At 35.4% G+C, this 15,493-nt stretch overlaps 1 protein-coding gene across 4 annotated transcripts in view; it reads right to left on the bottom strand.

Moving 5' to 3' along the window:
* ZC3H13 (zinc finger CCCH-type containing 13) overlaps positions 1-15,493 on the bottom strand; it is an 87,640-nt gene that overhangs the window by 7,779 nt on the left and 64,368 nt on the right. For 2 of the 4 annotated variants that reach the window (XM_012782718.3, XM_012782717.3), the window contains exons 12-17: positions 12,536-13,097; positions 10,204-10,307; positions 8,634-9,854; positions 7,470-7,988; positions 5,080-5,232; positions 3,661-3,861 (exon numbers count right to left, since the gene is read on the bottom strand). In XM_012782718.3, the coding sequence (XP_012638172.2) occupies positions 3,661-3,861; positions 5,080-5,232; positions 7,470-7,988; positions 8,634-9,854; positions 10,204-10,307; positions 12,536-13,097 (2,760 nt within the window). Of the gene's footprint in view, positions 1-3,660; positions 3,862-5,079; positions 5,233-7,469; positions 7,989-8,633; positions 9,855-10,203; positions 10,308-12,535; positions 13,098-13,450; positions 13,535-15,493 lie in introns of all 4 variants that reach the window. The other 2 variants (XM_012782713.3, XM_020290368.2) reach the window with 2 other exon arrangements.

The raw sequence follows: 15,493 nt of genomic DNA on the forward strand, positions 1-15,493 counted from the left end.
TTGGAAAAGTTTAACCAAGGTGCAATTATTATAGAAAAATCTAGACAGGCCAGACACAGTGGCTCATGCCTATAATCCTAGCATTCTGGGAGGCTAAGGTGGGATGACTGCTTGAACTCAGCAAGAGTGAGACCTGGTCTCTACTAAAAATAGAAAAATTATCCGGGTATTGTGGTGCATGCCTATTGCTCCAGCTACTTGGAAGGCTGAGGTGGGAGGATTGCTTGAGCCCAGGAGTTTGAGGTTGCAGTTAGCTATGATGATACCACTTGCCACTTTACCCAGGGCAACAGAGCAAGACTCTGTCTCAAAAACAAACAAATGAAACGAGCTAGACAAATGCAATTTCAATTTCAGTATACTAATAGGTTTTCTGTTGTAAGTGTAGTTTTGTTTTTTGTTTTTTTTTAAAAATTATATATGGGGGGGTTCCTTTTCTTTTCTTTATAATTCATAAACTTAAAAATATTTATTATAAAATAGCAATAATAGAACTATCACATGTTAAAATAAACACGTTTGCCAAAATAAAAAAATCTTAGTGAACAGAGTAGCATTGTATCATAATTTTGTATATCTTTTGTATATGCTATGGTTTGAATGTTTTTGTTCCCTACAAAATTCAGGTTGAAACTTAATCCCCAATGCAACAGTATTCAGAAGTGTGGCCTTTAGAAGTCATAAGGGCTTATAAAAGGGCTTTGATGGAGGAAGTTCTCCCCTTTTCACTCCTTTTGTCTCTTTTACCATGTGAGGACACCTATACAGTGCTATCTATTAATATGAGCAATGAGCTCTCAAGACCTGCCAGTGTCTTGGTCTCGGACTTCCCAGCCTCCAGAACTGTGAGAAATAAACTACCCAGTCTCAGACATCCTGCTCTAGCATCACAAACGGACGAAGACAAATATATGTGGAGAAAACCCAATCTTGCACAGGTATGTAGCTGGAAACAGGAGGGCCTCATAGCCTCCCAGAAGTCCTCAGATCACACTTTGAGAACCACTGATCTACAGCAACAGGCGAGAAGACAGACTATATGGGTACAGATGTTGGTATAAGCAGACAGATGGAGTGGTGGGAGTCTGTAGAAGGTGTTGGGGACTGGAAGAGAAATAGTCATCTAGGGGAGTGGGAGACTGAAGGGCCTATGCTATACTATCCAATAATCATCCACGAGCCACATGTGACTATTTAGCACTTGAAATGTGGCTAATATGACCAAGGAACTGATTTTAAAGTTTCACTTAATTATTTAGATGTAAATATAAAGTAGCCATATGTGCTAGGGGTTGTCATTTCGGTCAGCACAGATAATAGAATATTCCCATTATAGCAGAAAGTTGTATAGGACAGCACTAGTCTGGGAATATATGATACAATTACCAGGAAGCACTAAGGACCCACTTAAGGGTATGATCATGAATTTAAAATGCCAGCCCGCATGATTGTGTGTTTTTCTCTGGGTACGTTCAGCTGTCAGGATCTAGGCACAGAGTGAGCAAGGTTGGATTTGACCACGGTCAGGCTTTTGCCAATGAGTATATAAAAGAAGAGAAAAGGGACTTAAGGATATATGGAATGGAGCATATATAATGATTGACCAGGGAATGCAAACTGGGTAAGGAGGGAACTCAGAGGAAGGAAAGGTGAGGGACAAGGAGCAGTTAGTAGGATCAATGGATTGGAGGTTTGAGTGGAGGGTGAAATGATTGTTGAAATCAGAGTACTAGAGCTGTAAAGAGAGGGGAGGGTAGGCAGAATGGAATATATGAAGATGAGATTATGATGGTGTCTTCATCCATTTTCTGCTGTTTATAACACAATACCTGAAATTGAGTAATCCATTAAGAAAAGGAATTCATTTCTCAGTTCTGGAGGCTGAGAAACCCAAAGTCAAGGGGCTACATCTGATGGGGGCCTTGTTGCTGGTGGGACTCTCGGCCAAGTTCTGAGGTGGTAAAGGGTATCACCTAATGAGAGGGCTGAGCATGGATTTACTTTCTTTCGTGCTACATATTGGAATAGACCAAATGGAATATAAAAATCAGTATCAATTTTTCACAAATATTCACTAAATACCTACTATGTGTCAGACACTGTTCTAGGCAATGGCTTAATTAGTATGAATAGATAATTAGACCCTGGATATGGCAGTAACAAAATAAAGTCCTATTTAACATAATGTATCAGTTCTCTAACACAACCACCACAGCAGCAAAAAATAGGGGAGGTCTGATTGTTAAGCAATAATTACCCCCACCTCCTTATAGTGTCTATGTTTTCATTATTTATGTGTTAAGTCATCATTAAGTGAGGGCCAAACTGCATTTCATAATTAACAAAATCAAACTCGATTTTAACTTGGAATGCCTTTAGCAAAAGTTACATGAGCAAATGGCTTTAGAGGTAGATAAGATCTTGTAAGATCTTAGGGGTTTTATTCCATCACTTTACAAGTAAGACTGAAGCCCATAGGAGCTACTTGCTTAAGGCCACAGAATCAACCCAATAAGACAGAAACAATGGGGCAAGAATCCAAGTCTTTGGTCACTTTTTAGGTTAATACATGTTCATAATTATAATTTATATATATTTCATACATATATACTGTATGTTTATTAGGCCATACTAAAATAAAATTTTATTGCTTATGCTAACAGGTGAAAGGCAGGACATGGATTCATAAAACTCATAAAACAATTTTATATTAATAAAAAACTCAATTCTTTATTTTACTCCCTGGAACATGATATAAAATTGTTAAATAATGTTGTTGCTTTCACTTTTTATCTCCTTTTCTTTCTTTTTACCACCTACTCCTCCCTCCCCACTAATAAAAGTCTTAATAAGCTGCAAAACAAACTAAGGTAGGTACTAGATAAGAGAAACAGCAAAAAAACAAACAAAACACCCTCCCAAAACCCCAAAACCAACCAACCAGAATCCATAAACTAAATAAACTGGAATAACTGAAGGTTGTTGCAATAAGGTAAAAAAAATCAATGTGATAAAACATTTTCAAAATAAATATTAATAGTAGCAATTAATATTTATTGAGTGCTAGGAACTGTTCTAAGTGTTTTACTTGTAATAACTCATTTGCTCCTCATAACTACCATAGGACATTGGTGGTATAATTATTCCCAGCTTACAGATGATGACACTAACACATATTAAATAATAGCTAGTAGGCAGTAAGCCTACTCAAATCCAGACCATCTGGTGGTCAGAACACTTTGTTAAAGGCTCAATGCAGATATCTATATTTACATAGAATTTCCTATTTCCCAGGAATGAGGTTTGTCAAGACTCCCAGTTTCTTTAGACATGAAAAGTAACCAGTCTATTTTTCCAGGTTCTGCTTCATTTAGCCCTGGGTAAACTATTGAGCACTTTGACATTTCTGTTAAAAAGTAATTTTAATACAGAAAGTTCACTGTACCCTTTTTGCAACTTTTCATGGAATTAAATTTTTCTCCAAATAAATTTTAAAAGGAAATTTTGACTAGGAGGATTAAATAATGACTATAAATGATTCCTGAAAAAATATAAAAGTACCTATAGTATAAGTGAAGTGTTACATAAGAACAGAACAGAATCCTTTCCAAATGGCATCCCAATAGTTAGAACAGACATTATATACTAAAATGAAATTACCTTTGGGTTTTTCTAAAAGTTTCTGACATGTTTCTTTGACTTTGGTAAAGAGTTCAGAACCTGCCAACTTTTTAGAAATCCCAACTCTCAGCATAACAGCTCCAGGTGTGAATTTTAAGAGTGCAGCCCCAGGCTCTCTGGGTTCTTTTGGATGCTTTGGCAGAAGACCAGACCAATCCACATCGATCACATCTAAGGGATCTGTAAAAAGTAAAATAGGATTTCTTTTTTACAGCAAGAAATAGCAATCTTATTATCTATAGAGAAATATAAATCAAGCAAAACAAAGAAAACCTCACATAACAAGTACTTCAAACCAAAAATCTAAGAGATAGATACTCTTAAAATTAAAGCTTTTCACATATAATATCTAAAATCTAAAGACCCTCACACATAAAAAATCTTCTCACTAATAAGAAATCAGGCAAGGTAACCTGCCCCTACAATAACTCATTTAAATTATATGGAACATCCCCAGTGAAATAATTCTATTATTTCCCTCAGATATGGTCTGATGTTTTTTGAAACCTGGTACCAGAATCCTTTTAAGAACTAAATCTAGCAGCATGTGTGTGTATACACATATATTTTAATTTTTAAAAACAAATATTTCATCATGAAATTCCTTTAAGAATTGGACAGTAACTATTATTAACATTTAGAGCAAATAATCCAACCATTGTAAAGAAATAATTGAAGAAATAAAATAATGTTCTAATTAGAAATACCTAATACTAGAACATAACAAAGATAACTAATCATACACACCTTTTACATCAATAGAAAAAAATTAAGAAATATAAGAGTAAATTAAATCAAAATAAAAATTTAGACTCTCATTATGACAAAAAAAATTGTTAGTAACAATCAGACACTAATTGGGATGATCTGACAGGAATGTCCAGAGGTGTTGTTTTACAGTGTAGTAATTAGAGTGAGCTCTAGCAGTGAACAAAGTACAATAAGTCAAAATAATTATAAAATTTACAAAAATGATAGAATGAGGTACATAAATAGTATTCAAATATAATTTCAACTATTGTAAATTTTTAAAAGGTTGTTCAAAACATTGATTTGCATCACCATAGTTGTGAAGCTCTGTACCATATACCAACCATTTAGAATACTATTAGGCAATTAGTATTTGGTTATATTCCAGGTCATGTAATTTACATCTTAAACTCTTAGGATTTTGCTGTTTTAAATAAAGTCCTTTCTAATTCATAGGCAATGTCTACTAAAAATGAGCAGGTATATATACTATATTTTTCATTCTACTGGCTTTTCAATCTTAATTAAAATATTAAGGGGAAAATTCTAAGTGCTTTATATCAATTCCTATAGCATCAAAGGGAACAAAGAATGTTTTAACCATAAATCAGGTAATTTTTATGTCCAACCACCTCTGCCAATGATTACCTGGCATCTTTTCTTCATCCTGTTGGTCCTCCCTTTTTTCTGCATCACCTGCCAGAATTTCATCTAGTTCATCATCACTGATTGGCTCATATCCTTCTCCAGCACCAGAGCCCAATGAATGTGCATCATCTAACTTGGATTCGTCATCACCTGCTAAATAGACAAATTAATTTCATTTCAAAGACAGCATTAAAGGAGAAGAAATGTCTAAATCTAACCTAAAGGTAGAGGCTATGTACACTAAAACAATGTGAAAAGCATTTTTTCCATCAGAAAACTGTGTTTCGTAAGTATGAAAACACTTGAAAATTCTGAAAGAAAAACCACATATAAAATTTTTAGTTAAATGCAATTTTAATGGCCAGAATACAATATGGGCAGCAATTTTCAGAACAGGTTATAAGATTATAATTGAAATATGACAAATATAAGCTACCACTAACATTAATGTTGACTCTGTATTATATTAATACTTGATAATAAAACTTTTTAAAACAATTCTACCAACTTCAAAAGTTTGCAGTAATTTTTTTACCTAAACTTATTAATGAAAAAACTCATAAACTTATTAAAAAATTTATTTGAAACTTAAATCTTAGCTCATAATATTTAGCTCAATATATACACTTTATAGCAGTGAGGTAAAAAAGCAAAAGTGCTGTTAAATCTCCCCCAACTCCCAATTCCTCTTCCCTATACCAATATTTTGCTTTAAACTGATGAATGCAACTTTTAGAATGCTGTAATATAACTGAATATTTTTTTGTTAGTACCACCAGTGTACCTTTTATTTCTTTATTTTGTCAACTTTTCTCAACTACCTAAGCTACATTTCATCTCCTGGTGAGCTAGTTTTCAACTTAATCCTAAAACTATAGAGTACATTTAATAACTATAGAGTACATTTAATAATTCTAATCACTGGCTACGTGTACACTTTACCAAATCTACAATACTAGTTTTCAAAATATAACAGTATGCTTTATGGGTATGAATGTGCAGCATATAAAATATAAGCTATATTTCTAGTCATTTTAATAATTTTCTAGTCTATTAAATTCTATAATAAACTCATATCCCCATCAACTCATCTCTAAGGTAATAGATTTTTATAATTTTGTCATATAAATTATACATCTACACACAAATGCACATGATAGGATTTTTAATTTTTCAAGTTTATGCAACTCATTTTCTTACTTCATGTGAATAAAATCTTCCTATCATACAACAGGTGATTCACCTATGTATTTCTATGCTATATTGTCTGTGACTATAACTAACAAATTATATATTTTAGAGATGAGGGACACTGCTTCCAGTCACAAGAGAGCTAATATAATAATTAGTTCCATCATATTCTATTAAATCCCAAGGTTGTACATCCATTAGAACCATTGCTCATGATTTGTTGCTATATTCAAATCATGCTATACTTAAAACTGACATGAAAATGAAAAGTGAAGAAAGCTGAGGTAGAAATGGTTTTGAGAAGTCAAATAGGAAAAATACATAACAGATGAAACACTGAGATATCTATCTATCTAATCAGATAACAGAGATATAATGATCTACTTTTAAAAGCAGATTTTACTATGGGCCTAATATTATAATGTTATATGGCAAATAAAAATAACAACATATTGCTTATATATTAAGTATATCAAAGGTTCTTGGAGGCTTGAAATGGAGAGGTTATTCAGAACAATGGTGTAAATACTGAAACGAGAACTAAACAGTCCCAAGGAGGCAGCAGTTCCAGGAGAATTCTCAGCGCAGCCATTACTACTGTTAACTTAGGTTAAAATTCACCAAGGAATAACACGTGGGAGGCTTGTAGTACAGGCAGAACACATCTTCATTCATCAGCCATTTATTGTCTCCTGACCATAGTCTTGATAATAATGAAAAGTTATGGTCCCTAACAAACAAGTACAGTATAGTGGAGGAGAAAACCATGGAAAAATAAGTATAATGGTTTCAGTCAATGTTATTATTTCATATGTTTATTCTCCATTGCCTTAGAAAACAGGGACCACTAATAGTTATTTAAATCCCTCTCCAAACTAAGAAGTCATTTCAATTTTTGTGACTTTAACATCTAAGAAAGAGAAGTGACAATTACACTTTAACATCTATAGACACTGCATTTAAGCATCTCTTATTTCATTTAGGCTTATTTGAACCAAATCTGCCTTGATGGTACTACTGAGGGGAACATGTTATTTTTTAAATATCATAGGGCTTTTCCTTATGAATTCTACTTCCTCTATAAAAGAATGGAGTCATTTTGACTGTTAGTAGATGACCTATCAAAAGAAAATAGCACTTTCCCATGAAATCTGAAAAGGAATAAATCAGTATAACAGATAAAGGGGTGTGGCACTCACCTTCCAAACTCTCAGTTCTCTCAGATTTATTTATATCTTCAAATCCCTGCAGAGATCCCAGATCTTTATCTATTCTTTCTTTATCCAAAGCTACAGAGTCTCGGGAAGTGCCTTCTAGGTCTCGCTCATGTTCACTCTCCAGTTTTATTTCACTGCGCTTCGTAGCCTCTATTTGAGAACTCTCAAAAGTTCTGTCTCTGTCTCTGTCCCTGTCCCTTTCAAGAGAATCAGGAATTAGTCTCTCTCTTTCCCTATCCAAGTCTCTCCTTTTGTCTCGTTCTCTGTCTCGTTCTCGCAGTCTATCGCGATCTCTATTCCGAGTCCAATCTTTTTCAGCATCTCGGTCCCATTCTCTCTGCCTTGTGTCTCTCCTCTCTCTTTCACGCTCTCTATCATGGTCATATCGATCTCGTTCTTGAAGCCTCTCTCTGCTATCAAATGACCCAGATCTAGAATGGACCTGTCGATCTGACTCGGGAGAACTTCTTCTTGAACTATGGCTTCTTGAATCCTGGCGATCTAAAATAAATATACCATACACAAAGAGTTAAAACATGATAACATAGAAAAAAAAATGCTTCATTTTAGGATCCTTTAAAACTCACAATTTATCTTTTTCCATATTCTATGTATTTTTACATTCTATGTATACATTTTTCTTTATATCTAAAAAACTCATTTTAAGGAAAAACTGATCTCTGTCAATTAAAGTGCTAATATCCACTATAACCACAAAATATCTTCAAAGAAATAAATAATAAAATGGTTAGGCATTAATAGAACTGATTACTTCATTATTTGATCTTTCCCTATTCCTCTCTATTTCTGTGGTCAAAAGAGGCAGTACTGGCTGTAGGAAGACCAGTGGGAAAATCATAGGCATCCAAAAGGGACTTAAACCCATAGGCCCTTTCACCAAGATATATTAGTAAAAACCTGATATTAAACTGATTAACACCACTGAATGTACTTCTACTATAATGCTGGTATTAAAGTGATAACAGGTTAACATTTTAATGGGACAGCCAAGCTTTTTTAAAAGTTCCATAAAATTTAAGGTGGTATATAAAGTAACCAATTTAGTATTAATTTAGAATTATAATCTGTATAAAAAAATATACTAACATAAGAAACACTGACTAGATCACAATCTGATTTTATTACCTGAAGAAGTACTTCGACTAGGTTCTCCACGCTTTAACTGATCGATCCTAGATTTTCTCTCGCCGGTGATTTCCAGGCTTTTTGTTTTTTCTCTGTCTCTCGAGCCACTGTGCAGTACTCTCTTTCGACCACTTTGATCATCCCCACTTCTATGGGCAGAATCATTGGACGGGGAGCGTAGACGGCCAGATGTATGACTACGATTACTCCGATTGCTCCCAAGGCTGCTACTTCTCTTTTGATCCACTGGCTTGCGATGTGGTGCATCTTCTATAGTAACATGAGGTGCCTCTACTTTTTCCACTCGTGTTCTGTGGCATTTTCTATGTGAGTCTTCATTGGCAAAAGTAGCATTGGCGGAACTGGTGGTGGCGGCAGAGTTAGAAATGGTGGTGGCAGATGTGTTGAAGGAGGTGGTAGCAGTAGCAGCAGTGGCAAGAGTGGCAGGAGCAGCTGTAGTGGTGGCAGTGGCCACAGGAGGTGGAGGAGGAAGAAGAGAAGACAGAGGAGAAGGGGTGCTACCGGGAGTAGTAGCGCTGGCAGCATGCTCTGCTTCCGCAACCTCTGTGCGGTCAGGCACATCCTCATCAGACCAGTCACTAAATGCTATATCTTCTTTTTTCAGGGTATCCTCTAGAGAGCCATCTTTATCATTCACCATTTCAACTAATTCCTCTTTAGTTGTTATAGGGGGAGTCCGTGGGCCTCTTTTCTTCTTACTTTGCTGGGTTGCTTCTTCATCAGAAATATCAGAATCACCTTTGGATCTTCTACGTTTCTTTTCAACACTTTTCTTCTTCTGCCCTTTTTTAGGTGAAAACACTTGAATATCTTCAGATGGTGTCTCTGTGTTACACCTCTCTATTCCAACATCATCCTCTTTCTTTTTCTTAATAGGTTTCTTTAGAATTTTTGCTTTTTTCTTGTTTTCATCATGAGTTCCATCAGATGTATCTCGATCTTCAGACTGGTGGTGTCCTATAAAGTCCTGTGCACGTGTTCTTGAGCTTTCCATGATTTCTATTTGCTCTTTCTGTTTATCTATAGAAGAAACCTTCTCTTTGAGTTCTTGTTCTTCATAGCGCCTTGAACCTTCTTTCCTCTCTGGTTTCCGATCCTCCCCCTTCCATCTACCTTGCCTATCTTCTGTGAGGTGTGATGGACTAAGAGAACGAGATTCTTGAGGTCGTACAACCTGACTCAAGAGTCTGTGTTTTTCATCTGTATAAAAACAAAAGCAATCACACTTTTACCAGGTTAATAAATATTATACATTACATATAAATAATAAGCCAATCTCTCAGTTTTCATTTTAAAACTTTTTAAATGGCAATAATATCAGTAAAAATACATGACTTTACTAAAAATAGTAGGAAATAACAGTGCTATTGTAATAAAATGACTATATTTCTAACACATACTTTAGTTCCAAAAGGAGATATTCAGAGGCAGCAGAGCAATAAAGCTTCAAAAAAATCTTAATTCACCAGTTCCTACTAAGATCAAAGAACAGTCTCTTGGTTACAAATGAGTATGAATGTAGAGACATAGAAAACAAGACCCTGCTTACTTTTATCATCCCCGCTGTTGTAGGCATCACTATCAGGAGAATGTTCACGCCGACGCTTCGGTGACTGCCTAGGGCTGGGACTCCCTTCATTTCTGTAGCGCTTCCTAAATTGGACAAGCAAATGCAATTTATAAAATTTCAGAGGCAAAAAAAGAGATTTCTTTATTGTGTTTTTTATCTTTACTATAACTAGAACATATAATTGTAAGAAATCAGTATTGTCAGAACTGTGTCACACAATGGGTGTTTACTATCTTTAATAAAATTCTTTACTTCATCTGTTAAGACTTATAACTGTGAACTTAAAATATATGACAACATTTCTTCCTTTCTTCATTATACATGTAGAACCACTCAACTAAAATTTCTAGATTTTAAATATTGCAAGGTGGTAATATGAAACAGAGAAATCAATATATCAATGTACCCTCTAATACAAGTATTCATCAATTTTACATTCTTATGATATAAAAACGCCTTATGCTGGAAAGCCACATGAGGAAGTCTAGTATTGGCTCTGGAATAAAAAGCTATGAGTTCAACTTATGGCCACATTACTTATATGCAACGTTAAGCAACTTCCTTGAAGTCACGAACCATTGTTTCTCATCTGAAAATGGGGGTGGGGAAGATGAGAGTCCATCTCATAAAACTGCAGTAAGGAATAAACAAGTTATGTCGTAAGCTCTGTGCCAGGCATGTTGTGGGTAGGCTGTATTGTTTCTCTCCCCTTCTTAGAACTAAATCACTTGCTTGGTGACAGATTAATACATAATTCATATGTTTATTGTATTTCTTGTTCCTTAGTTGGGATTTAAATGAATAGTGACTCATATCTTTTGAGTACTTAAATTATTCTAGCGTTTTCCTTTATTTTTATTAAATTTTTAACTACCTTATTTTTTTTTTTTTTTTACTAACATTATTTGTAAGTACTATGGTCAAAAGTTAGAAACACACTGTACATGTATCTCCTGGACAGCTCCTTTATATACATGAACAACTATGTGGACAAGGAGATGGCTCCCAGGTGTAGTATGATGACTCATAGGCCTCTCAAGCTTGTATACGTTCTTATCCAAAGCTTTTCCCATAAAGTTTGTTTTCCCCAGTCTTTGAATCTGGACTGGCCTAGCCACTTGCTATGACAAAAGAATGTGGTGAAAGTTGACATTGCAAATTTGAAAAAGACTCAAGAAGCCTTGCAGTTTCTGCTTCTGCCTTCTTTTGTTTTTACCATTACATGGAAACGCAGAGTTTAGACTACTGGAGGCCAGGTGGTCATTCAGAAGAGAAATAAGATGCTCTAATTAATAGAAATGTGAGTAAGACCATCTTGGGCCATCCAGGCCCAACTACACTGTCAGACTGACTGTAGACATGAGATTCTGTGCTGTAAAACCTCAACGTTGACCAATAAGAGTCCAGAATTCTATGGCCACAATGATGGGCTCAGCCAATCACTGTCTGCCCCTCAACTAATGAAAGCCCCAACACAGACAGGGCTGCTAAGCTGAAAGGGATGACCTGGGGCCATTTGGAGAAAGTTCTGAGATTTGAACTAACACAGAGTGAAAGAGTAAAGAGATGGATACCATTCCTAATGCTTTGTTTAAGAATTCAGATACAGCCACATCAGAACAAGCAAAAAAGCTAACTCTCCACTTCCCAGATACTTGAGCAAATAAGTTATTTTAGGATGAAGGGGGAGGGAAGGGGAGAGAATGCCCTCAGATTTATTTTATGAGATGCCAAGAACACATCTTTTGACCCCAATAAATTACTATAGCTCTGCTGCACAAGAGGGGCATTTCCTTTTCTCCCAGCTTCTTCTGGCCATGCAGTGATTACAGAGATTCACTCAGCTCCAAGTCACTGTGAATGCTTCCTGTAGCCTGGGGGTGGTGACTCCATAGTTACAAGCACACAAAACTCATGAAAGATTACCAGGAATGGCACGGGCAATATCTCTTGCAGACTAGTCAACACCATTAGCTAGTTATAAAGGGGATGTGATGAGATACAAATTCGCTGATTCCTGTTTTAAAAAAAGTCTGTAGCAGCCAAGTCAACCCCACGTGCTATTAAAAATGTATAGTAAACAAGAAGGATTAATTATAGCTCTTGAATACAAAAATAGAATTAAAAAATCATTTTTTTCTAGACAATTAAAAAGACTTTAAACACCAAATATATAAATTTGAAATACAGGAAAATGTAGAGTGAAAAGAATTAACAAGAAATTAAGAGGCACACTGAAAAACACTAAAGGAAACTTCTGAATTCTTTACTGAAATGTAACTTTTCAAAGCAGATTCAAAACTATTCTCACTTTGATTTTCTCTCATCATGTCCATCTCTTGGATTTCTGTCTTCTCGGATATCTTCTCGCTTTTCTCTGCGGTCATCTCGTCCTTTGTCTTTGTCTTCCCAATCTCTTTGACGTTCTCGTTCTTTATCCCTTTCTCTCGCTCTCTCTCGCTCTCGTTCTCGCTCTCTTTCTCTCTCCCGTTCTCGTTCTCTCTCTCTTTCCCTTTCTTCTCTCTCTCGCTCCCGCTCTTTCTCCCTATCTCGTTCCCTCTCTCTTTCTCGCTCTCGATCATGGTCACGATCTCTCTCTCTTTCACGGTCTCTCTCTTTTTCTCTTTCTCTTTCTCTCTCCCGTTCCCTAGCACGCTCTCTTTCTAGTTCTCTTTCTTTTTCTCTTTCCCGATCCCGTTCACGTTCCCTTTCTCTCTCCCGCTCCCTGTCTCTTTCTCGTTCCCGATCTCTGTCTCTAGTCCTTTCATCTCTTCTATCATCCACTCTGTCTACTCTTCGTTCCTCTCTTCTTTCATCACGCTCAAGCTCGTCATTCCTTCCCTGATGTCGAATTGGTGAGCTTGGTCTTTGATCTACAATGAAAATCAAGTTTTGTCAGTGATTAATTTGACAGATAACCTATTGGTAAGACAGCACGGCAAATCTTAAATTTTATCTGTGTATAGGGACACACTGGCAACAAATTATTAACCAGGCGCTATATTTAATTTTAATTTAATCATATAAATAATCATCACTACTAGACCTTTTAAAAATATATTTTTAAAAGATAATTTTTATTTGCCCTCTAACTATCATGTTTTCTGCTCCCCATCAAACCCCCTCTCCCCTCCCGCTGATCCACCTTTAATCTTTCTCTGCATGCTCCCTACCCTACCTCCAGCCCACTGCTCCAACCCCACTTTCTGCCATCTCTACCCTTCACCTCTGATCTTCTCTGTCCCCCCAGCAGGACCTGAGAACACTGGTGGCAAAGGATAGGGGCAGCAGGAGGTGTAGAACATAGAAGCTGAAGGAAAAAAAAATTCCCCTTGTAAGTCACACCTCTAATTTCAGGCCAAAATATATACATATCAAAGTGCAGCTATTATGTGAGGAAAATATAGTAGAACAAAACATATGTCAAAATTTGTTGCTGCAATATCAATCTCTTATCATAAACTAGAATATTAAGGGTACTGTCTAGCAATCTTGAAATAATCAAATGTAAAGAAGTATTTCATATTATATATTTATAATTAATAACTAATAAATTAAAAGTTTCACTTAATCATATAAGTGATTAGTCAGATGAAGAACTGTTTTCTTAAAATATTAACTGATAATCTCATCACATATAATATATATTTTTTAAATCTACGCAAGAATCATATAAACAGAGAAAATGAATACGTGCTGCCCAAATACCCAGTTGAGCAGAAAACTAGTCTGGGATCAAAAAATGTATAAGAGGATGGCATGAACTTTCCCAAAGAGATAGCCATTTTTAAAAGCAACTACTGTGGTATGATCTAGGCTTCTGTGATGTTTCTATCTTTATATCATGTAATGTCTATTGGCTAGTTGATAAAGATCATACTACGATATGGCCAAAAGGTTGGTAAGTGGAATATCTAATATTAACTTAATAATTTTAGGATATTTCCAGGAAAGGGTTCAATATAGTAATTTAAATTTTCCTTCCTTATCATTGATGAAAAACACAAGAATAATTGATATTTACTAGTTAGAAGTTATAGATCCAGATACAAGATTATAGAATTTTAAAGCTGAACCAAATAAAACCCCATGTAGTCCTTTCTGCCCTTCTTCTTAAAAATATAAAAGTTATGGTCTAGAATTCACTTGCTAAAGTCACAGAGATGGTAGATCCATTAGGATATTAGAACTAGAAGTCAGTTTTCTTAAATCCTTTTACTTTTGCTATAAAACCAATTTAAATTTAAAAAGGTTTTATTATATCACATTTTGGATTCCTAGAATGCTATCTATCCATGTTTTAGATTGTCTAAATTCCTAGTTTTTTGGGGGGAGTCATACCAATATCACAATGATTAGAAAATAACCTATTCAATACTGCAACTTATAGCAATTCATACTTGAAATTTCTGCTTATGGCTACATCAGGGAATTGATTATTACTCAGACATTCTTTTTTGCAAGATGAAACCTTTATTTTCCCAACCAAAATGAGAATGAAGTAAGAACCAAATGCTTCTTACTTCAAAGGAAAATGGAAAGGATATAAAACTATCACTTTAATGTCTAAACTATTTTCCCTATCTTTCCTCCAAATGTGTTATAAAGATGTGCTTCTCTTCACATATTTCCTTATCTTAATGAGTGACACAGCAATTCATGAAAGCTGGCAATCTCTGAGTTATTTAAGTACCATCAACTTCACTTCCAAAATATTTCTCTATTTCTTTCCTTGTCCCCCCATCTCAATAGTTAATATTAACTCAGACCTTGATTAACTCTTCTTAGATGACTGTCAACTTACAGCTCCTGTGTATCCACAGGCCCTAATGACTGTCATCAATAGTATAACTGAAAAATAGTAATAATATGATTGGTATCCTTATCTTCAGTCTTTTTCTACACTCTTAGTATGTTTTTGTTGAAAACTCGACTTCTTCTAGCTGCTTAAAAGAATTTATCTTATAGGCAGTGAAAGGCAATTAAATTCATAATTTTTAGTCTTGACTTATTAGGTCATTTATAAGCTGGCCGATAGTCTCTCATCAGTCCTTTCCCCCAGCTTCTTTCCGTCCCTGCCAATCACAGCATACCTCTGACTCTAACCTCATAACATAATTCTTTACTACTCCAAAGCATCTGTTTCTTTCAATCCTGGTGTCTGCACATGCTGCACCTCTCCCTGAAAAGTGCTTCTTCCATCATTCCTTATCAACTCCTGTGTATCCACAGGCCTTAATTCAGACATTACCTCTTTAGGCAGCTTTCT

This window comes from Microcebus murinus, chromosome 13 (genome assembly GCF_040939455.1).
Source record: "Microcebus murinus isolate Inina chromosome 13, M.murinus_Inina_mat1.0, whole genome shotgun sequence".
NCBI classification, from domain to species: domain Eukaryota; kingdom Metazoa; phylum Chordata; class Mammalia; order Primates; family Cheirogaleidae; genus Microcebus; species Microcebus murinus.